This window comes from Amblyomma mixtum, chromosome 7 (assembly GCF_055824585.1).
Source record: "Amblyomma mixtum isolate Tamu chromosome 7, ASM5582458v1, whole genome shotgun sequence".
NCBI classification, from domain to species: domain Eukaryota; kingdom Metazoa; phylum Arthropoda; class Arachnida; order Ixodida; family Ixodidae; genus Amblyomma; species Amblyomma mixtum.
The window spans coordinates 84,307,745-84,330,825 of NC_143018.1; the positions used below are offsets into that span (position 1 = coordinate 84,307,745).

Genomic DNA, 23,081 nt, shown 5'->3' on the forward strand with positions numbered 1-23,081 from the left:
GAAGGGATGCGATGTACGTTTGTGTAGTAGTTGCGACCACATAGAAGAGAGGAGCTCCGACTTGAACGGGCCGCAGTCCATTAAAAACACGCCTGTATTGCATGCGCTTAGAGTTTCCCTGTGTCCTGCATCTCCGCTCTTCACTCACCGACTTTCCAGAGCGCATGCTTTCTCCTTTTCAACTAATATTTCCACCCATCGCGCGGACGATGAAATGGACGCGCCACCTCGTGGCATTGTAACTGAAGTAAAAGCAGCAGCAATCGGCGTCCGTATATGCTGGAGTGTTCTACGGGTTCTGACCACTCTGACTAGGTTTGCGACTTCACCTGTCGGATGCGTTAAGGTGCCCAGTTCCAAAGAAGCACTACTCACGTGTTCTATTCAATAAAGGCCGCTCTCTCCAATGTATTTTTCGCCGAGGCTGCGGTGTCGAGAATGAGCGCGTTAACTCGACGAGCTTAAAGGTTTCGATGGCAGAAATCCCAACTTGTGTCGCCTGTGCAGCTGTTGCCTGTTTATTCGAGTCTCACAGTGGGCGAAGCACGCGAGATACACTCAAGCCTGCTTCATTACCTCCATAATCACGCCCCGGGAATGGTATTCAGGTTAGCAATGGCTGGAAAACTTCTTTTCAGCCTACTAAAATGTCGTTATCATTGAATACATAGAATTTCGACGGCAAACTCTCATAGCTGTGGTGATGGAGGTACAGAGGGCAAAACACTTGTAACGACAGGACTGAGTTTTCCGCAGCTCCTAAAGCCACTGCGACAAGAAAGGCAAGAAATGACGATAAAATCCTATGATCATTACTGCACATGCTTACATCCAGACTATTTTCAACCTAATGTTATCGCTAGATATCGCGTGTTCAATTCAAAACACGCCCAGAACGTGTTCTAGGCAAGCGTTTTGCCCTCTGTACACTGCCTGCTGTGTATTGCATGGTGACGTCCCGACCATTACATTGCGTGTTATGAGAGTAATGAAGAGCAGAACAGCTTCAGAAATCCACCCCAAATTTTTCGGCTTGAAGAGAAGGTGCGAAGTTTGCACCTTAATTGTGATATTTAAGGGCTTGAGTTGCCCCGTGGGTTCTCGGCACCACGAGTGAGCAGAAAAAAAAAAACACGTATTTGGTATGCATTCATAGCTTTCAGTGGTATTGCTCGTGTGAATCTACTACAGGCACGGAGCCTTAGAAACACTGAGCTTTGGATGAACGCTTGCCAATGCCACAAGGGAAAACTTTTTTTTAATATATATTGAATCCGAGTTTCCAGAACTGGCACCACCACTGGTCTTAGCAGCTAGGTTCTTTCGGGGGAACTTTCTGTTATCCGGAAAAACGAGGAGCAGTGTTAGGCAAACTGGAATGCTCACGCAGTTTCAGTGAATTTCCGGAGCCGATAACAAATCACTTTCTCTAAATTGACCGAGCTTTCATACTGCTGCAGAGGAAAAGGCCTGAAATAAGGATTTTTTGGGGATAATTCAGGTAATTTCCTGTTATCGCCTGCAACATCACTGAGACCTCAGGCTTAAAGAGAGCTAGTCATGTGGAATGAACCACTCACCGTAGTGCTCGTTCACGAAGGACTCGTCGAGTATATGCCCAAGGCTGCCGAAATCGACCTCCAGTATTTCCAGGTGGCGCAGGGCAAAATCGCGCACGGTGTTCTTGAGCCAGCTCGAACCCCGAATGGCCAAATCGAAGGCGTCGCGGATGCTCCAAAACATGTCCTCCGCTCTTTTCAATGCCGCGAGGCTCACGCCTGCAGGATATGCACCGGGTAGCAGATCATAAGCACGAACCCTTCTTAAGCAGACATCTTCCTGCCGCAGCGTCAGAGTACAGAATTGTAGAAAGAACCCACTTTTCCGCGCTGTTGAGGGCTTTTGGCGACGCTGAGGAAATATTTGGAATAGATTGCTGGAAGCATTTTGTACCCACGAAATATTTTCAAGGTTCAGGTACTCCCTAATACTTATGTGCATGTAAGCACACGGATACTCCGCCCCTACCAACTGACGCTTTCCCGTGTAACCTTTTTCTTGTTTGTGATGTGGTGCGCTTCCTTCCAAAAAAAATTCTGAATAATACTTTAAACTAGGAAGTTTGGCAGTTTGTTACTTAATTCAAAAGCGGATTCCGTAAATGAATTGTCGCCTTTAGCTGTACCACCAGGCTCGTATGACGTATAATACTCTTGCGTTTCCTCTGCGTTGCTGTCATTGTCTCGTCAGATTTTTAGCCCTGGTTTGTTTTAGCTGATTTTTTTGCATTTCACCTCGTACAGCAGAGATTGCGCTTTTATTACACTTTCAGCATAACACGTAGCGCCGTAACTCCGCATGCCTAGTGTCACAAAATTAAGGGCAGTTTTGAAAAAATAAACAAAAACAGCGCCGCGCAGACGCATCTTGCTAGAGCGCGTCGGAAAACAGGGGAGAAGGAAACCCCAGGGAGCGACTAGCCTTGCGCGTGTTGCGGCCCTTTCCACCACAGTTCACCGACGCGGGCACAAAGGAACTGCGCCAGCCCATGACGTCGAACTCTGGAATGTCGGAGACGTCAACAGAGAGGGCGTAGCCTTGAGTGTGCTAAGTGATGCCCCCTCCCTCTTCGCTCGTTTAAGCGTCATCAAAGTCCAGCCGCTCGACTCCCGGGTCAACACCACTAGCCCAGCCACGGTCCAACGAAGCAGCGCGCGCCAGTCTGCGGGATGGCACCGTCGTGAACCTCTCGTCATCGGACTGTCGCAGTGCCCGGTGAGCAAACAGTTTTTGTTTGTTTGCCTCTCTCTTGTGTTAGTGCACTTTGGGTGCAATAATTATTTTGTATTGCAATCTCTCTCGAGTGTAACTTTGCACGAGTTGCTTTGTTTTGTTAATCACTTTGTATGTGCTCGAACGAGTGATTGTGAAATCCCCTGTACCGTCTCTTTGCTTTATAAACTTTGTTTTCTTCGTGAACCTTCGGCTCCGACTAATTCTCTGGTTTACGACCGGTGAAAGCTGGGCACCAAACGACCAAAACCTCTTGTCACTTGGTAACTGGTCTCTGCTGAGCTTGCTACGCTGAGTCGAGGGCACCTCCATTGTGTCCGAGACGGCTACCCCCACACGCTCTAATGGTGTCTGGGAACACACGCTAAAGTGCGCGAAGTTGTGACACCCAGATCGGCCTGAGAAGACTGGATGGGGCTAGGCGCAGGGCAGTTTTGCGCACCCCCTCCTGAGTCGGGGCACATCTGCGTGCGCCCACTGGAGGCCCGCGGCACGCAGAAAGCGGTGGTGGCATGCGCCCCTCTAACAGCTTCTGTTGTCTCCTCTCTCATTTGACAATGAGTCTACCGCTTATGAAAAATCGGCTACGACTTACGAGATCTTAGGTAGCGGCTGGTCGCCGCGAACTCCATGACTTGAAGGACGTGGTTGTAGCACACGTCTTCCGTCTCTTTTTCACTGGTCATCTCCGATGGGATAGCATACTCGAGCAGGCCATCAAAGAAGTGCCAAGCCAGCATGGCGCGGAATCCGTCTTTGCCCCAGTTGGGGTGTGCCATCAGCTCCTTCAGGGCGTTGAGCAACTCCTTCTGGAACTGTATCATAGAGAGTCTTCCGTACACGCCGTTGGTATACTGGCTTAGCGGGTTGATCCACTCCTCTGCAAACAGAAACAGGGGCGCAACTTCACCGTGTCACTTTAACCACCACCTTATAGCGATGGCTCTACAGTACAGTTTCAACGTAGTCATCATCAGCCTTAATCAACGCCGTCCTGCGCCAGCTGCGGCCACCGTATTTCTGTAAACTCCGTAAACTCATCCGCACACCGGACTTTCTGCCACTCCCTGGTATAGCTCGCATTGTCTTAGAATCCACTACGTTTCCATAATTAATAACCTACCTTGCTACCTTGCGCTTAATAAATAAGCGCAAGGCAGCCGACATAAGAAAGTTTAACATGGAGAAAATCGAGCATGCTCTAAGGAACGGAGGTAGCCTAAAATCAGTGAGGAGAAAAGTGGGCATAGGTAAAAACCAGATATATGCGCTAAAAGACAAACAGGGCAATGTCATCAGCAATATGGATAAGATAGTTGAATTAGCCGAAGAATTCTACACAAATCTATACAGTAGCGAATGTAATCATCAAGTTACTGAGGGAGGCAGTCGAGCACAGCAATGGGACATCCCGCCAGTAACGAAGGAGGAAGTAAAGAAAGCCTTAGGAGCAATGCAAATAGGGAAAGCAGCTGGTGAGGATCAGGTAACAGCAGATTTGTTGAAGGACGGAGGAGAGATTGTGCTACAAAAAATAGCCACCCTGTATACGCAATGCCTTGTGACGTCGAGAGTACCAGAAGCTTGGAAGAACGCTAACATTATCTGAATTCATAAGAAAGGAGACGTCAAGGACTTGAAGAATTACAGACCAATCAGCTTATTGTCCGTTGCCTACAAGGTATTTACTAAGGTAATCGCTAATACAGTAAGGACAACCTTGGACTTTAGTCAACCAAATGATCAGGCAGGCTTTCGTAAAGGATACTCGATAATAGACCACATTCACACTATCAATCAGGTGATAGAGAAATGCGCAGAATATAACCAACCCCTATATATAGCCTTTATTGAATACAAGAAAGCATTTGACTCAGTGGAAACCTCAGCTGTCATGCAGGCATTGCGGAATCAGGGTGTGGAAGAGTATTATGTGAAAATATTGATAGATATCTACAACGATTGCACAGCTACTGTAGTTCCATAAAGTCAGCAATAAAATTCCAATACTGAAAGGTGTCAGGCAGGGAGACACGGTCTCGCCAATGCTCTTCACTGCCTGCTTACAGGAGGTATTCCGGGACTGGAATGGGAACAGTTGGGGATAAGAGTTAATGGAGAATACCCGAGTAATTTGCGATTCGCTGATGACATTGCCTTGGTAAGCCACTCAGGACAAGAACTCCAAAGCATGATCAATCAGGTAGACAGGCAGAGCAGAACGGTGGGGCTAAGAATTAACATGCAGAAAACAAACGTAATGTTCAACAGCCTAGCAAGGAAACAGCAGTTCGCAATTGGTAGCGAGGTGCTGGAAATTGTAAGAGAATATGTCTACTTAGGGCAGGTAGTGGCCGCAGATCCGGATCATGAGAGGGAAATAACTAGAAGAATAAGAATGGGGTGGAGCGCATATGGCAGGTTCTCTCAGATCATGAATGGTAGCTTACCAATATCCCTGAAGAGAAAAGTGTACAACAGCTGTATCCTACCGGTACTCACCTATGGGGCAGAAACGTGGAGGCTAACAAAGAGGGTTCAGCTTAAGAACAACGCAGCGAGCTATGGAAAGGAAAATGATAGGTGTAACGTTAAGAGATCGGAAGAAGGCGGAGTGGGTGAGGGAACAAACGCGGGTTAATGACATTTTAGTTGAAATCAAGAGGAAGAAATGGGCTTGGGCAGGGCATGTAATGCGAACGCAAGATAACCGCTGGTCCTTAAGGGTAACGGAGTGGATTCCAAGAGAAAGCAAACGTAGCAGGGGACGGCAGAAAGTTAGGTGGGCGGATGGAATTAAGAAGTTTGCGGGGATACAGTGGCGGCAACTGACAACGGACAGGGTTAACTGGAGAGACATGGGAGAGGCCTTTGCCCTGCAGTGGGTGTAGTCAGCCTGATGATGATGATGTTTCCATAGGGAAACATCGGCTATCGTCGTTTCCAATTTCGTGCCCGGCCCATGCTTACTTGTTCTTAATCTCAGCTTGGCTATATCATAAACACTCGTTTGTTCCCTTCGCTACTATAGGGTTTTCATGTCTTTTAAAGTTGCAGGGAACATTTTCCTTTCCATAGGTCACTGGGCTCTCGTGAGTCTAAATTCAATCCTTTTCGCTCACCTGCAGGTTCCTGGACCCTTGGTGAGCAGCGGAAATTTACAGCGATCAAACAAGCCTACTTTCTTCTCGACGCATGCTAGTTAGCTTCTATTCATGACCTCAGAATATCTGCCGAATGAACTCCCCCTCATTCTTATCCGCCTAGTTAGTTTACGCTCGTGGTCCCTATTGAAGTGGCAAGGTGGCGGTGCAAAGCTTTGTTTAGAAAAGGTGACTGAGACACCGGTCCTCGTAGGCGGTGCCCTCAGTCGAGGAACCCGATGGACTCTGCTATCCTGCAGGCGCTCGCGATCAGCCGTTGCTGACTGCCCAGCTTAGAACTGCATAGATCAGCTTCCCATGACGAGATTGTGGGATGGAGTATGTGTGGTTGGAGTGAGGGGGTTTGGCAGTGACTACCTGCGCTGAGTACATGCATTAGGTTTAATAACTTACAATAATTCTCTGCATACCGTTAGCTATTGTTCCTTTTCGAGGCAGTTAAACACCAACGAACTTTTATCGTATTGTTCTTTGGACTCATCGTTGTGTTTTGCGTTTGTAGGTTGTCGTGAAGATTGGAACAACATCTTAGCATTTCTAGAACGCTGCAGTTAGCCCTACCGTGGTAGGCTATCTTCCCGTCCCACGGACTGCTTTCTTCTCTTCACGGACAGAACACGTAAGTAATGGTATACGTTGCTCCAGCTGAGTGGCTGACAACAGAAATACACGAGAATGGAATGTGCACAATGAGTGAGAAACGACAACAATGAAAACTGTGTAGGCGAGTGACCAAAGTAGCGGGCTCTTTAGAAATTAGGATAGAAGGTTAACGGAGTGGATTTCAAGAGAAGCCAAGCGCGTAGCAGGGGCCGGCATGGGAATAAGCGACATGACGAGACATGGGAGAGGCCTTTGTCCTCCAGCGGGCGTAGTCAGGCTGATGATGATGATGTGCTTTGTACACTTCGAAGCAAGTTTCTTAGGAAAATGTTGTTATATAGGGAATGCTACGCCTCTGCAAGTCCAAATCGTTTAACCGGCGTTATTACCTGTGCATTCCTTCGTCGAGAGCGGAGTGGCCTATTACTACATTGTACAGATAGTCGTTAACGTGGTAGGGCGCAAGTCAACGTCTTTTTATAAGCACACCTTAGAAAGTATTACTACGAAAATACATACTTTAGTTGACGTGAGTTAAAAACAACGTCGCCATACGTTTAGCTGCAAGGGATCCTGTTGTCACTTCAAAAGGAGGAGCAACTTCTAGGCTTGCACCTCGAGTGGCGCTGGTATCGCTAGCGGCGCTGATGAAGAGGAAGCTTGGAGCGCGACCTCACTCGCACAGAAAAAAACAGCCTCGGCAACCGGCATGGCCAGCAGCTTCGACGATAGCCTGCTCCGACGGCGGATCAGCAGCGGCTACCAGGCCTCCTCCCGCAAATGTGGGTCACCTTCCACACACACATGAATGAACATTTCGTAGTCCTACTATCTTCAGGGAAGAGGTAGTGCTCCAACAAGGTCGACAGCGCTGACTTCAACAGCAGCTGCAGTGTTGTTCACTCACCTGCCGTAATTTGTGGGGCTGTGATTGCGCCCATGGCTTCAACAGTTCTAGTCTCGAACTCGGAGTTCAATTTCACGTGCTTTCTCAGGGTGTTGGTCACTGCACAAAGAAGTCAGGTAATGAATACAGTCAAATTTGTGTGCAAGTCTGAAGACTGTCCCATGCTAAAGAGTTACCCGCCCTTTATTTACGGCGCAGCGCTTTATTCTTCCGGAAACGGTGAAGAGGCCTTCCCCGCTAAGAACTTCAGCGCGCATCTAGCGTACGCTCAACTTTCCAGGTCTGGCGTGTTTTTGAAATGGAAGCGATGAATAGAGAATTCCGTTTTTATGTGCGGGAATTTAAAAATTCCTGTGAGCAAACTACTGGCCTAATCGAGAGCAAACTTCGCTCACGGGGTAGCATATTATGGTCTACGTTATTTGCGATGTAATTAAACGTCGGTACTTGCCTGCATTTCCTGAAATTAAGAAGAAACTGCTGTCAACTGCGAATAAAGCTGTCGCAGACGAGAGCTATACGCGAGCCGAGCAGCTGGTTTGACAGGGCGCGCCATCTACCGGAAGGAGAGATTCGACGAACAGACGAGCCGGGACGTCGTTTGCCTCGCCTTCCGGCAGATGGCGCGCCCTGTCAAACCAGCTGCTCGGCTCGCGTATAGCTCTCGTCTGCGACAGCTTTTCTCGCAGTTGACAGCAGTTTCTTCTTAATTTCAGGAAATGCAGGCAAGTACCGACGTTTAATTACATCTCAAATAACGTAGACCATAATATGCTACCCCGTGAGCGAAGTTTGCTCTCGATTAGGCCAGTAGTTTGCTCACAGGAATTGTTTAAATTCCCGCACATAAAAACGGAATTCTCTGTAGTTTAGAGTTTATTGCAACGTTCGGCGTCTCCTATACACTCTACAGAGAAAGGAGTGAAATGGGGGTAAACTCCTCTACAGCACTTTCTTTTATGAGAGAGAGAGAGTGCGCTAGGGGACTGTTTACTCCCTTTTTGCTCTCATATAGGCGTATTGGTGTTTAAAGTGTAGATATGGCAGAAGCTATCAGTAAGAATACGGGAATTTCGACCACCTGGGGTTAAAGAACCTCAGGCCATCCTTCAGCAAATGCGCTCGCTAGCATGTGCCACGTGTTTGCCACCGGAACATAAGAAGGCACAGTCAAGCCCACTTATAACGCACCTGACGGTCGCGCAGATTGCGTTCATTGTATACGAGGTCTACAGAAAGTGGACTTATCATTTCACAGCCAGGAATACGCCGGGGTAGGAATAGGAGAGGTAAACGGGGAGATGGGAAGGAGCAAGATACCCGCTTGAGTCAATAACCACTGACCGTGATGGGTATGGGAAAGCCGGGAGAGCTTCGAGTCACGATGGACAGTGAGAAGAGAACGGAGGGGATGAAAGGGGCCTGTGTCAAAGATCTTAGCGGTAGAGGTAGTGATAGGGAGGTTGAGAGCTTGCTTGTAGAGGCCCGCAAGGGCAGTCTCGACAGCGTTAAGTTGAGTCTCAGTGAAGGAAACGCAGGGTGCAAAACACAAGACAAAATACAATACAAGGCCTCGTTTAGACCTGAGCGCCGAGTAACCCCGCGCCGCAGGAGGTGAGCCCGCGGAGCCAGTACACCGTGTACGCCAGTGCATGATTTTGCGATGCTCGCGCCGTCACCCGCTCCAACGAAATCATCTCAGGAGAAACCATATCCGGCCGTCTGTGCATCCACATTAAGCTGTTACTAATCCACATGGGTCTAATTACGCGGTTGTGAAACAGTTTCCTTGATGGTTCCTTGCCCCTTAAGCATTCTTTATTGAAGCATTTCCTGATTCACTATGCACTCAGTTTCATCCACGCGGTCTCAATCACTTCCATAGCAGCGAACAAAGATATATGAACCACCAAACTGGAGCATCGCCATCTGGGGGGGGAGGGGGGAGGGAACTGCTAGCAGCATGTGTTGGATGGCGCACAAATTATTGGATATCTTCAGCGCGTGAATAACTCCCATGCCCTGTGGATAGATCTTGCACTTGGAATTTGGTGGCGAGAAGAACGTTGCAACCACAGCCGGCATAGACAACACGTGGTGCGTTGCAAATACATCAATCACGAGATGGAGCTCATATGGTCGAACTAAACAAGCCACTCGGCGAGCAAATGGTGCGCAATACCCATCGCCTCACTGCAAGTTATGTCTGGTTGCACGCTCGTCGCATGAAGACAAAAAATCATGCTTATCCAGGCCTTTGTAGTTCGGCCTGTCGCTAATGAAAACGAAGCTTCTGAAGCATCGGAGTGGTCGAGACCTGCCGATGTACGAGATGTTAGTCCGATGTACGACGTAAGTCCGATATACGTTGGCGTACATCGTTCCCGACGTACGGCAACGTACGGCAGCGACTCGCCGGTCGCTGCCCCAAGTTCCTCCTCGCGTACAGCAGGTCGTTAACGCAAAAGCTTGCACTGTCTTTCACCAGTGCAGTTGTCAGCTTTGAAGGCATGCGCTTGCGACGGCAGCTCAGAGGCCCGGGGATGCTCTTTCATTTCCGCCCTTACCGGAAGCGCGAGTTTTTCGACTGTGGGACCGAGTACATGGTGCTTCCTTGCTCGCTCTAAACGAGTTATGCAGCCCCGGTTGTTCGTTGAACCTGAAACGCAGCCGCGTTATTCTAGTGCACATATAGACGGTAGCACCGCCCTAGTTCGTAATAAGCGAGCGTTCATTAGAACTGCGGCTGTTACAAGTGGGCGCGACTGTATAAGCGCCCCTGTAATGAGTCATACAAAGCTACTGAGGTGGAATAGTTCAACACAGAAGACACGGTTGCTGCGCGCAATATTAACTTGTCCATGACACGCATACTTTCTCCAAGTTTATATATGCCATTTCAGTGAGCCCCCCTTTTGGGGTCAGTGATGCTTAGCACTTCAGCTAAAGTAATTCATTTAATAAAAACCTGTAGGGGGCAAAAATCGCAGACATCGCTGAACGCGTCAAAGCTGCAGCTGTAATTTCATAGAAAGCTCGAATAGGTTAGATCATTTTAAGAACACGCCTGTTTGAAGAACTGTCAATCTCCACTGCAGGGTACTGTGGTTGCTTGACCATGAAATTTTTCCGGGAAAAATATTCCGTAAAATGAAGGGAGCGCGAAAGCCTTCTTCGGTGTAGCTGTTAAATGCTGTTTTTTTTTCTTTGAAAGAGGAATGTGATTCGACCCAACTTGACACTTAATCTTCTAGATCAGGGGTTCTCAAACTTTTTTGCTTGGAGGAACCCCAAAAGCCTTCAATAAGTTCCAGGGAACCCCCCCCCCCCCCGCTTTCACTTACCAGCAATGTTGTCGAGTGCATTTTTGCAAAGAGAGAGTTGCAAATGTTAAATGTTTATTGCACAGATTAATACAAATACTAATGTGATGGGTGGTACTGCTTCCCTTTTAAGAGCAAGTGAAAGCGTGGCTCAGTAGCACTCAGAGCCAGTCTCAAATCAGCTGCCGGGTCAGGGCCGGTGACGGTTCTCGCGGAACAGAAGAAGACAGCCCGCGGAACCCAGTTTGAGAACCCCTGTTCTAGATTGAAGAGGGAGTTCGTATCCATACATAATGCTAGTTATTCCGAGTAAATGAAAAAAAAAATCAAGCGATCCTACTAGATTCTGACACCAGCAGCGTTGTAGCCGTCTCATGTATATACATCTCGACTGGTGCGGGCCTTCGTCTTCTTGGCCTTTGCCGTTTTCAGTGTGCCTTTGAGCCAATTTGTGTATCCTTCATTCGTGCTCCTCTGATCGGCTATGAATAAAGACATGCGACACGACGAAAGATTTGTGTCCGGTTTTTCGACCCTCGTAATAGTCCCCTGTGACTCTGCCTTATGCATTTTCGGTTAATTTGTTATGTCGACATGTTGGGAGAAAAACCGGTGCCCCGCTCCTCATAAAACACTGCGTGAGTATTACAGAGGCCGCAAAGGCTACGTCTCTATTTTCACGGCAGCCTATGTGTAGCTTAAGAGGACTTCTTGCTGGGCTAGTTGGTAATTCATTGTAAACCAAAGGCGCGAAAAAACCACACACACACACTCTGGCGCTCTGTGCCGTTCTCTTGTCTTGTGTGTGTGTGTGTGTGTGTGTGTGTGTGTGTGTGTGTGTGTGTGTGTGTGTGTGTGTGTGTGTGTGTGTGTGTGTGGTTTTTTTGGCGCCTTTGGTTTACAATATTTCATATGTGTAGCACTGTGAAGCACACCTGTTTGTTTTCTTTAAGGGGCAATAAGGACAACTACATTAAACTATTGTTCCGAGCGAAAATTGATTCTGTGGCTCTTTCTGGCTTTGTTCGTTTATGTCTCCCAGCAAAGTAACTACTTAAGGGCAAGAAAGTCGAAATCCAAAATCTTCTAGCAAATCTATTGAAACTTGTCATGTCCTTACCGAAAAGGGCGGGTTGCCAGCGTTCTTAATAGAATATCAATGCAGCCTAACCTCCAAGAACCGAGCCAAAAATCAAAGCCGACGAATGCATTCTACCTGTGAAATCAACCGGTGATGGCGACACCAGTATTTTGCTTTTTTTGTCTTTCCTAATTTATAAAAGGTACGTTTTCGATAAGAGTGGGCTCTCTGTGACTAGTACGCTATACCCTATACCGCAAAGGCCATCCTATACTTGTCATTACGGTGGAGTTCACCTCCATCGTACTGTGCCTGCATCGCACCATTGTGTGATTTCAAACCAACTAGCCCGCAAGAGTACCCTGTTGAACTTCGTTACTGCTCCTTTAAAAAACTCCAGTTGTTGCGGATTGAAAACAAAACTGCGGTGTATTTGATGCCGCGCTAGTCAGAGGCCTTACAATACGGAATCCGTGGCCTTGAGTACAGGAGGGAGCAGAAAATGTACTCACGAAGTTCGTCGTAATCGTAGAGCTCTTTTTCAAGGTTCGTAGGATCGTGAACAAAGAAGCCGGCGAAAAAACCCAGCCGGGTGGGGAAGTAATCAAAGACTCCAGCGGCGGACTGTCTCTTCAATGCGTCGCGTTTCCTAAGCCACGCTTCCTCCGACTCGCTTATCCGGAACTGCACAAAGACCGCGGAGGATCCGTGTGCGCACATTTATGACGATCTCTGGAGCTTGCGTTGGGAGTACATAAGCTCCTGCATGTACCCCTCCCTAGATAACAGACACGCAACACTCTGGCGCAGATTACAAACACATACTCTCCCCTCGCCCCTTACCCTAACTCACTATCATCCCTCCTTCCCCACTCCTGCTTGCGCCCTATGCCCAGAACCCTTCGCTTCTTCCCTCCACATCCTTTCCCTCTGCCCGGCGGACCCTCCCCCGCGGGACCTAGAGAACCTCAAGACCTGGGAGGACTGGGAGACCCTGCTGCGCTCGGAGGACCCGGCCGTGCAGACCATCGCCACCGGCCGTGCTGCCAGTGTTATGAACCTTAGGTACATAAACACTTGAGTGCAGTGGGGTCGTGCGGGGACCCTGGGGCGTGCCCCGAATTCCTGTTAAATTAAAGTTTTTCTCTCTCTCTCTCTCTCCTGCATGTATAATTGTCTTGGGAGTTTCTGGAACTTGACCTGTAGCTAAAGTTTATCCTTCCTTGTAAACCCTTCCTTTACCCTTCCTTGCAAAGCCACCTCTGATTTTCAGATAAAAATTGTCAGCAGATTGTCGATCTACTATACATGGAGTGAGAACTACCTGTTAATAAAATGTTGTAGCTGAAACAAAGCGTAGAAATTCAGGAGACACTTTAGATCCACTTTAACGGTATGCCAGGATAGCCTTAATGGTTCGTTTCAGCGGCCTGGTCTGTTCTTTGGTTGTCACTTCGAAGACATGGAGACTATTCTTTGAATTTATTTTTGCTTTCTCTTTATTTATATTTGTTATTTTTTACTTACCACAAGACACACAAGACCTCCCTTTAAAGAAACCGAACGAAATTTCCGGCTTGGTCGAGGGCCAGCGCGCCGGGCTCAGGTAAATTGGTAAATTGTTTTTTAGGAAAGGAAATAGCGCAGTATCTGTCTCACATATGTCGGCGGATAAATAGGTAAATTGGTTTTTGAGGAAAATAAATGGCGCAGTATCTGTCTGACATATATCGGCGGGTAAATTGGTAAATTAGTTTTTGAGGAAAGGAAATGGCGCAGTATCTGTCTCACATATATCGGCGGGTAAATTGGTAAATTGGTTTTTGAGGAAAGGAAATGGCGCAGTATCTGTCTCACATATATCGGCGGGTAAATTGGTAAATTGGTTTTTTAGGAAAGGAAATGGCGCAGTATCTGTCTCGCATATATCGGCGGGTAAATTGGTAAATTGTTTTTTTAGGAAAGGAAATGACGCAGTATCTGTCTCACATATATCGGCGGCTAAATTGTTAAATTGGTTTTTGAGGAAAGGAAATGGCGCAGTATCTGTCTCACATATATCGGCGGGTTAATTGGTAAATTGGTTTTTGAGGAAAGGAAATTGCGCAGTATCTGTTTCACATATATCGGCGGGTAAATTGATAAATTGTTTTTTTAGGACAGGACATGGCGCAATATCTGTCTCACATATATCGGCGGCTAAATTGGTAAGTTGTTTTTTGAGGAAAGGAAATGGCGCAGTATCTCTCTCACATATACCGGCGGGTAAATTGCTAAATTGGTTTTTGAGGAAAGGAAATGGCGCAGTATTGTCTCACATATATCGGCGGGTAAATTGGTTTTTTAGGAAAGGAAATGGCGCAGTATCTGTCTCGCATACATCGACAGACACCTGAACCGCGCCGTAAGGGAAGGGAAGGGAAGAAGGTAGGAGTGAAAGAGAGAGAGAATGAGGTGCCCTAGTGGAGGTCTCCGGAATAATTTCGGCCACCTGGGGATCTTTAAAGTGAACTGACATCGCACAGCACACGGGCGCCTCTTGCGTGTCGCCTCCATCGAAACGCGGTCGCCGCGGTCGGGTTCGAGCCCGGATACTCCGGCTCGGGAGACGAGATATATCGGCGGGCCATCTTTATTTTCAGCGCAATTGTTTTTCTTCCCACGACGGCACCTCTTCCTCTTTCTTCTTTCACTCCTACCTTCCTCCCTTCCCTTATGGCGCGGTTCGGGTGCGCACCGAGATATTTGAGACAGATACTGAGCCATTTCCTTTCCTCAAAAACCAATTTACCAATTTTTATCTTCACAGGCAGAAGGTAATAGCAGCAGGATGACATTACTGCCCAGCCGACCAGTCAAGAATTGTGTAGTGACGTCATCAATGTTGTAGAGTTGGATCATTCTGGGATGTATGAATTACCCACTCGAAAAAATGTGGTTGTGACGCCACGACCCTCTGCACCAATCAGGATTTTCTCGTCACAGAGCCGCGCCGGGTTTTCTGCTCAATGGGACCATTAAGGCCCTCGTGTTAAAGCATAGCTCGCACTTAGCGCGACAGATGCTCGAGTATTTCCTTCTCGTCTTCACTGTGAATGTCAGACCGAACATTTCGCTGAGCACAGAGAGCACCGAACAAACGATGCAAACATACACCCACCTGCACGGCCCGTTTGTCTTCGAGGAAGGCCTCGTCGGAGAACCGGAATTCGAAGACGACGGGAAATCCAGTCTCGATCGACAGGCGCGTCATCATGGACACAGGGTCGAACCGTCGCTCAGGCAATTTGCGAAGATCCATTCCCATGCCAACCAAGTTATGTAGAGCTGCTTCAAGCTGGGAACATTTCGCGAACGTGGGAGTTGGCTGTTACCATGGTTGCCTGACAGACATTGTGGGGACGCACTCGTTCGCTTTCCCGCAACGCACCCTGAACTATGGTTAGCTTCCTCGCAATGCACTCTTCTCAGTTGTGTTATTTTAACTAACAGGGGAGGGCGCTCGCGTCGCAGCGACACTAGCTCTACGAATAGCGTTTTGCTGCGCGCGCGCGGGGGAGAGACAGCTCTCTTCGGCTCGGCATCGGGAAAGCGCACGAACGCGGGCGCCTCGTGGTCGGAACATGCTCCCGCAGCCCCGTCCCGTCCGGCCTCGGAGATTCCCATTTGCTCTGGCATGGGCGAACGTTCGCTCCTAACCGTGCTGGTGAGTCGGACATCCTAGATTCCTCAGTGTATTTTGTCTCTAACTGGCGTTATTGTTGTTATAGCAATAAATGCCTTGTTTGTGTCAGCCAGTGTGTCGTTCCTTTGTTCCCGCAGAGCAAGGCCCGCCGTGGTCGCCGCGCGCTCGGTAGCGCTCGCGACCACGGGATGGGGTCCGGGCGGTTTTGAACTGGGTCAGCCGCGGTTAAACGAGGAGAACGAATTTATCCCCCTATTTAAACCCCCACAACATCGGAGTTCTTTTGCGTATTTGCGCAGTCTCGGTGCGGAAATTAGGGCATATTAAATTTACAATGTCCACCATCTGACTCCGTGCGACTCCAGCTGTTCCCTGTGATACGTGCACGTGTTATTTTACGTAGCCGTATGAAGCGGCAGTCGGCAAGATAACCGCATGATAACTGCCGCAGAGGTTGTCAGGTGCGAGTCGCTAAGACGAGGATAATCGGGTGCAAGCCAATGGAAAGCAACCGCATATCTGGCGGCCTCCTCGAGCAAAACGTTTATGATGTTGTCCGCGAAGCAGTTATTACCACAATCATTATTTAATAAATATGGACCCACTGATAAAAAGTGTTTTATTTAGTCGACTAATAGGATTACGGCGATACGATTGCGTTATTACGTTACCATGCTCAACGATCACAATGTAGGAGCGGGTGATTGTGACAGGTAACTCTGCGCATGAAAGATGTGCTTATTGCTATGGCAAGGTGTCTATGTGGTTGATAACATGAGATGTCCTTATGCGTCAAGAATAGGTCTGCTGTGTACTCACTTGTACTGCTTTGATTAGTGATACAGGTGTCTCGTTTAGTGAGTGGCTCCCTTGTTTAGCGGTTTTAACTGTGGTAATTCATAACGAGAGGTAGCTTTGTGCACGTAGATAGATAGGGTCTACTGAGTAGGCATTTCCACAAACTTCTTTTACGCGACAAGCTTGTGTTAGAACGAACCCATTAAATGCTTTCGTGTGCTAAAATGAGGATGCAAATGAAGGGGCCCCCTGTTCATCGTAATCAGCGTGCGTATTTAGGCCACGTAGGCTTATGGGCCAGCACCCTCGGAGGACGGGGTAGGCTTCTTGATTGTAGCTGCCACTCATTTAGGGCGGAAAAGGTTTTGAAGCCTGAGTGCTGCTTGTAATCGCATGTCATTTTGAACGGTACGTAGATCCTATTGTTCCGTGCTTTGTTCTGTTCTCTTGGGCGGCGGCAACAGCGAGTCAGTTAAGAGGTGAGAGGAGGTTGTTGGTCTTTTGGGGAACAAAATTGCATTCGCACCTAGCGATGACGCAGTGTTTTTTATGGAATTACGGGCCATATCATTAGCACGCCTTCTGAGAGGCTCATAATCCAGGTCAGTGGCCAAATTTTTTTCTGTTACCAACCTCATTCTTTGACGCATTGACAAAGGCGACGCAATGCTGGAAGAGTCCCGCGGCTTTCTGGAATGCGGTCTGATGCCCGACGACGGGCACCACTTCAGTTCTGAGAGCAGAAATCGTTTCGTTTCGTAGAGCGTTCTCGGCCTGAAATAAACGCAGCATATTTGAATTGCGCCATCAAACTCTGTAATTCGACTTACTATTCATGGTTTCTAAAAGGGATCAATTTGAAGTAAACTGTGCGACGTCGGGAGAACAGTTAACGAGAATCCCAGGGTATGGTAAGCTAGCATGCCTGTACCAATGAGGTTCTTTTTTTTTTTTGGCGGGGTAGCGGGAGGGCCGTAAGAAACGTGGAGTTTCGTCTTACGTCATTTGCGGGGACGCCTTAGGACGGAGGGCATCTGTCGAACGCGTGATTGCGCTCATCACCTTGCATAACAAAGGACAGCGTTTGAATTCTCGCAACGAGAAACACAACATTTCAGCTTGCCTATGCAGCGTCTACAAAACCGTGCAAGAGCCGTTGAAGCAACCTCTCATTGCTCCATCGAGCCATGACAACTAAACGCTGAGCATTCGTGGAAGACTTATTTCCCCATTCTAACCGTAGAGTTCAAAAAAATTCAGAAGGCTTCTAGTCTTTGCAAACTGTAGGCATAAGGTGAGCTAAAACACAAGGGCAGTATTAAAACGTGGTCTGTTCTGTAAAGAATCCTGTCGGTTTATTCTCTTGAAGTTGTTTGGGGGTGAATGGCAGCCATCGTATTACCGAACTGCGTGTGCTGCATGATCTTTGTAGGGCGCCGAGGGCACACCGCACCGCAGCTAAATTATAGTTTGCCATAAAAACAATAAACTACGTTACGCATAATAGAAGAAACATTTTAGATTAGCTAATACTTTCATGGCTTGGAATACAGCGACACAATACATTCAATGGGCCAAAATGCAAAGCGCACCTGTCCAGTCTTGACTACGAGCACCATAATGAGGAACTTTGCGGAGTAATAGCTTTGTTTAAAATAAGTTTATTTCGGCAGACGTTCGGATATCATCAGGTAGGTTTATATTATTGATACTGCACTAGAGACTATATACCCGATGTATCATCAACTTCCAACTTGCACACACTGTGGACAGCTTAACGTAATTCTGTGTTCAGTGGAGTGCGTAAAGCGCTTATGAGCGCTCAGCACTGACATGCTTTCTGAAGTCTAGCCCCTATAAAAGGAAGCGGGTTTTTGAATCACGAAATACTTTACGCTCTCAGATATTCTCGTACTACACAGGAATTTGTTCGTCGATTCTTGCACTCCGAACCGACTTGTAGCAAATGTGGCTGTTCCGTATTTCTACGCGTCGTTTTTATTTGTTTTTTTTTTCAAGAAACCATTTTGAAAGTGCCTAATGATCAACGGAGAGCTTGGAAACTAGTCAATGTCTTGTACTTCTCGAACACTGTTTTCGTTCAAGTGATAGTGATTTTCAATATTTTGAACGCTTAATTCTTCACCATACCAAGGCTTCAAAAAAGCGTAAATTTGAAGAGCGCGTTTTAGAAGCAAGAGATCCAACGAAGGCACTTCACTGAACGTCTTATTTTCATAGTTAAGTGCAGTGCAATTCAAGGACATCCTGTTCAAAATGATGTTTTCACAGTTTTAAAACGAAGGCAGAGGCAGAAAAAGAATTCACTCAAACACACACGCACACGTGGTGCACTTGGCGATGGCAGGGTACCCAAGAAAATAAATGTTATAAATGAGAATTCAATGAATATCTGATGTGGTCAAGAGCTTTTTAGCGGAACTTGCCATCTTTTTATATCGCATATGGAAATAACCAGTTTAAAATGGAGGAATATAATATACCGCCAAAAATCAAGCGCTAAAAGTGGATTATTTCTTCTAGACAAGAAACCATGAAAAAAAACGAATTTCGGATTGTAATTTTGTGATCCCAGTTGCACCCGCATTTGAACTAATAAGAATGGGAAACGGTGTATTTCCGAAAAATAAATCTAAGCAGTAAACGAAAGTGAGTATAGACCTCTTCACGACCCTCGGGAAGACCGGTTTTCTGGGGTCTGGGAAGAACGTGGAGTAGCTAAATCCTTAACTCTTTCCTGTACTACGAGCGCAGCCCAGTGCCAAATATGGCGGCGCCCATGGACCTGTTTGAAAAGGTCGACGTGAGTTAGGACCTACGCCTCAAATATGGCGGCAGACATTCCATTTGCGTGGTGTACCTTCGTAGGGTTACTGCGACCTTCACGGCCACGGATCGAATCGAAGTGCCGCCCGCGCAGAAGGACCTTTAGCTGGTGCTCCGCGTCATCTGCTGATTCGCTTTGATTCGCTTTGATTCGTGGCCGCAACGTACACGCTGGCGCTTCAGAGGTAGCGGCCGCACATTAGCGGGCCTACCCTAAAGCAGATCACCCGTACACCCACCGTCAAAAGTAAAGATGACTGTTAAAAAAAACTTAATTCCTTTGAATCCAAACAACAGTGATTTAGATTTATTGGTGCAGGGGGTAATTCGCACAGTCACAATTCGGCTATATATTTATTCATCTTTACGGTACTATGTAATGAGGGTGATGAAATTAAAATTGTTCCCTAATGTTGTTTTCCATTCACTTTTGACAGCTAAATTCGGAGCAAGCATGACATTTGGTTCTGGTTCTGGCATTTTTTTTATTGAGGAGGCAGCGTTCGCAGTTTGTGGCGTAGCTACAGGTTGTTGAGTTTTTTTTTTTTTTTTCTGACGAACCACCGACGATTATAGCTTTGGAAGAAAGCTTTTAGGTGCACCAGTGTTGACGCAGAAGCCCCTTGCGCGCTTTTAGTCCCCAACTGTGTTCGGTGCATTCTTTGAGGAGTCGACGGGGTGCCATAAAAAAAGTTGGCCATGGGGGCGTCAGCTTAGTTCATTCCCTGCCCAGCTATGGTGCAGCGGTTCCTTCGAAAAGAGTGCAGTGCACGGGTGTCCTGTCGCACATCTCCGCACGACTAATTTGCGGCCAGCGAGAGTGCTGCGAGTTTCTCTTCGTTAGCAACAACGCATACTGGTTAAGTATCGTCTCATTAGTCGCATCCTTTAGTTACATCTTCAATACAGCGGACAGCTATATGTCGGTGTAAGTTTTAATCCGACCAAACCGCTTTCATTTCAGGAACCGCACTGCATTGCATAGCAGAATGGTCTCCCGAATGCTGGTCAATGTGTGAGAAGGGTGCTGCATTACGACTAGGAGAAGTTCAGCAGTCACCAGTCTGACGCTGCGAAAGAGGTGTGTGCCTCGAGATGTCGCGTCGATAAGTGTGACTAAGCGTTTCGTTATTTTTTTTTTTTAGTGCGTGAGCACGATGTCAAAACACGTTCTCCAAAACTTCTCCACATAGTTGCTCTTAGCGGGACATGGGTTCATTGGGGCGGAAAGGTGCTATCGCACATGCACGCGTTTACATACACGGTTACATCGCATATAAATTTTTCCAGCATATATAAAGGTGCTGCCAGTGAAAACTTTCGAGGTTAGATTGCACGCAACTTAAATACCCCCGAAATAAGATTGGACATTTGGTAAAGCACCGTGCGCGACATAAGTAAGGTCGTGGGCGCAGATAAAATTGGCGAAAAATGAATATATTTTTTCTACTTTGCAATAAAAGATTTTTCAGTCGTAAAATGATTACACAACTAATATCTGAATAATTAAAACCCCAAATTAAAAAAAAAATTCTGTACTGCTTTCTTTACTTTCCAGGACGGCTTCCGTAACGTCCTTATTGTAAACATTTGCCCTTAGCCTGCTAAAAAAAATTAGTTTCCGTTTACACTGGACGGCTGCTACAAACACCTTCGGATTGCGAAAGCTACAACCCATCAATCCATGGACATTTCTCAGGGATCCTTGGCCTTCGCACTCTGAACCTCCTACCCGCTTTCTTTCAGCTTCTTATCTCTCTCTCCCCCCCCCCCCCCCCCCCCCCCCCCCAAAGATTCTTCTCACATGCCACAGAAGTTTCTATGCCATTCCGTCATTTTTTTCTTTAGTGCCGTTCTCTCTCGATTTTCTTTTATTAGTTTCACGTATTTCGTTCCGCAGCAAGCCCAACTGCTTCATTCTAACTTTTCTAGTCAACCTAATTTCTACCCACCGTTTCTCCGGTCATTGCTTCCCATGCCTGGATGCGCAACCTCTCAAGTCCACGTTCGCAATCTATCTACCCTCTCGGATTTCGTTCCGCTGAGCTGGCCTTTTTCTTTATCGCAGAATTGCAAGGTGAACAGTTCTAGTTCTCTTGAACAGTCACCTGCCTGAACAAGATTTCTAGGTTCACGCTCCCCATCCTATCACACACACACCCCTACCCTTCAATGGGGTTTCCTCCTAAGAATGAAGGCCCTATTTAACATGACAGAAACGAACAGTGCGGACAAATGACTTCGTCTTGTATCCGCGCTGCTCATTTCTGTCAGGGCAAACCAATTAGTTCGTAGCACCACTTTTGTGCCCTGTTTAACCGCCGGCAGTAATCTGCGCTTTGACCTAAAAGAAGGCAAGTCCTCTTGTCCAAACATTTTCTTGAGCACCCTAAGGCTTCCCCTCTGTTGTTCACTTTGTTTTTGATGTCGTTAATTGCTAACGACGCGTATTCTCGCCAGTAGGCCATACGTTGGATTCGATTTAACAGTTCCAACATTCCCTCTATAATATCAGCAGATAACGTCATGCGGACACATATAAAACCGGGTGACATATGGCACTTGTGCTAAATGAAATGGGGTGTTTACTTTTAGGTTTAACTGCATACGGAGGATTTGGAGCTTTAATCTTCGCTAGCTAAAATATGGCGCCCGGTCCGAGGAGCTGTGGCCTGTTTCGCACGTCTTGTCACTTGCTTACATAAGCACTAAGTGGCTCACGATCTTGCAGTAAACACTGTTGACGTAGCCTAAAGTGCAGCTAAGTAGTACGCGGCTCGTCCTTAGTTAAGTGTAACACTTTTTACCTGTTTTGTGCTATAAAACCGGAAGCGCAATAACTCTAAATGGGGCCAACCGAATGTAATAAAACAAAACAGCACCGTAAGGAAGGGTAGAAAGATTCTCACAACCAGAAACAGCACAATACGCAACTCGTGGCATCTCCTCGTCTCCTGAACGGAAACACTGAACGCGCCAAATAACGAGTCTTAAGAATTTTTAATTACCTGAGCGTATAGTCCGTCCGGATGACCTGCGTAGTTGCCACACACAAAGTCGTAGAGGTCGTTGCACGGATCAGCTGAGAAGTTCAGCAGCCCTTTGAGGTAGGAAGCCTGGCTAGTGCAGTTAGCGGTGGTACACGGCTGGGGGCTTCCGCCGATGGGCGGCGCGACTCTTTCGAGGTTCGATCCCCTTGCTCCCCGTGGCATACTCCTTTCTGGCTGCCGTGTTGTCGCTGCACTCGGTAGTGATGCAGCCTTCTTCGACGGAGCAGCCAGCCCTGGAGCGTATGTCGGCGCAGTTGGTTTGGGCGGAACCGGAAATTCCGCATTACCAGAACGGTGAAAATCGCGGAGATACGTAAGCTCGGGAGAGGCATCGAAATGGCCTTTCTTTCCAAGACCCGGGTGAGGCTTTGTTGACTCTGCCTGCAAACAGAAATATTTCAGTGAGAATTGTTTGGCGAATGCAATGTTCATCTAAACGTCTGGCGATGCCGCGCCAAAGACCACATTTATTTATTTGCCCGTTGAGGGCATTTTTGTAGGGGGGATACAACTGCAAAGCATACATTGTCATGCAAATTACACTGCGTACAAAACAAACAAACAATAAAAATACAACGTATTCCAATACTGAGCAAACTTATAACAAAAGAAGCATGAAAGCAAGAAAGACGCAAGAAAAGTTAATTCAACAAAAGTCGTGACAGAGCGTTTTCAAAAGAAGATTGCGGGGCTAAGACAACATCTTCCGGCAATTTTCTCCAGTCATGCACTGTTCTGGGAAAAAATGAGTTTTTAAAGACATTTATACGGCACTGGTATTCTTGAACCTTTAAAGAATGATCTAAACGGGAGGATATGTAGCTGGGAGC

The 23,081-nt window shown here is 47.2% G+C and overlaps 1 protein-coding gene across 3 annotated transcripts in view; it reads right to left on the bottom strand.

Annotated features, from left to right (window-relative positions):
- Positions 1 to 23,081, bottom strand: part of LOC149336668 (neprilysin-2-like) — a 51,494-nt gene that overhangs the window by 12,176 nt on the left and 16,237 nt on the right. For 2 of the 3 annotated variants that reach the window (XM_089554747.1, XM_089554748.1), the window contains exons 4-10: positions 22,210 to 22,632; positions 16,988 to 17,128; positions 15,032 to 15,208; positions 12,384 to 12,555; positions 7,468 to 7,566; positions 3,389 to 3,673; positions 1,581 to 1,778 (exon numbers count right to left, since the gene is read on the bottom strand). In XM_089554747.1, coding sequence (XP_089410873.1) covers positions 1,581 to 1,778; positions 3,389 to 3,673; positions 7,468 to 7,566; positions 12,384 to 12,555; positions 15,032 to 15,208; positions 16,988 to 17,128; positions 22,210 to 22,632 — 1,495 coding nt within the window. The remainder of the gene's footprint in view (positions 1 to 1,580; positions 1,779 to 3,388; positions 3,674 to 7,467; positions 7,567 to 12,383; positions 12,556 to 15,031; positions 15,209 to 16,987; positions 17,129 to 22,209; positions 22,633 to 23,081) is intronic. The other variant, XM_089554749.1, reaches the window with a different exon arrangement.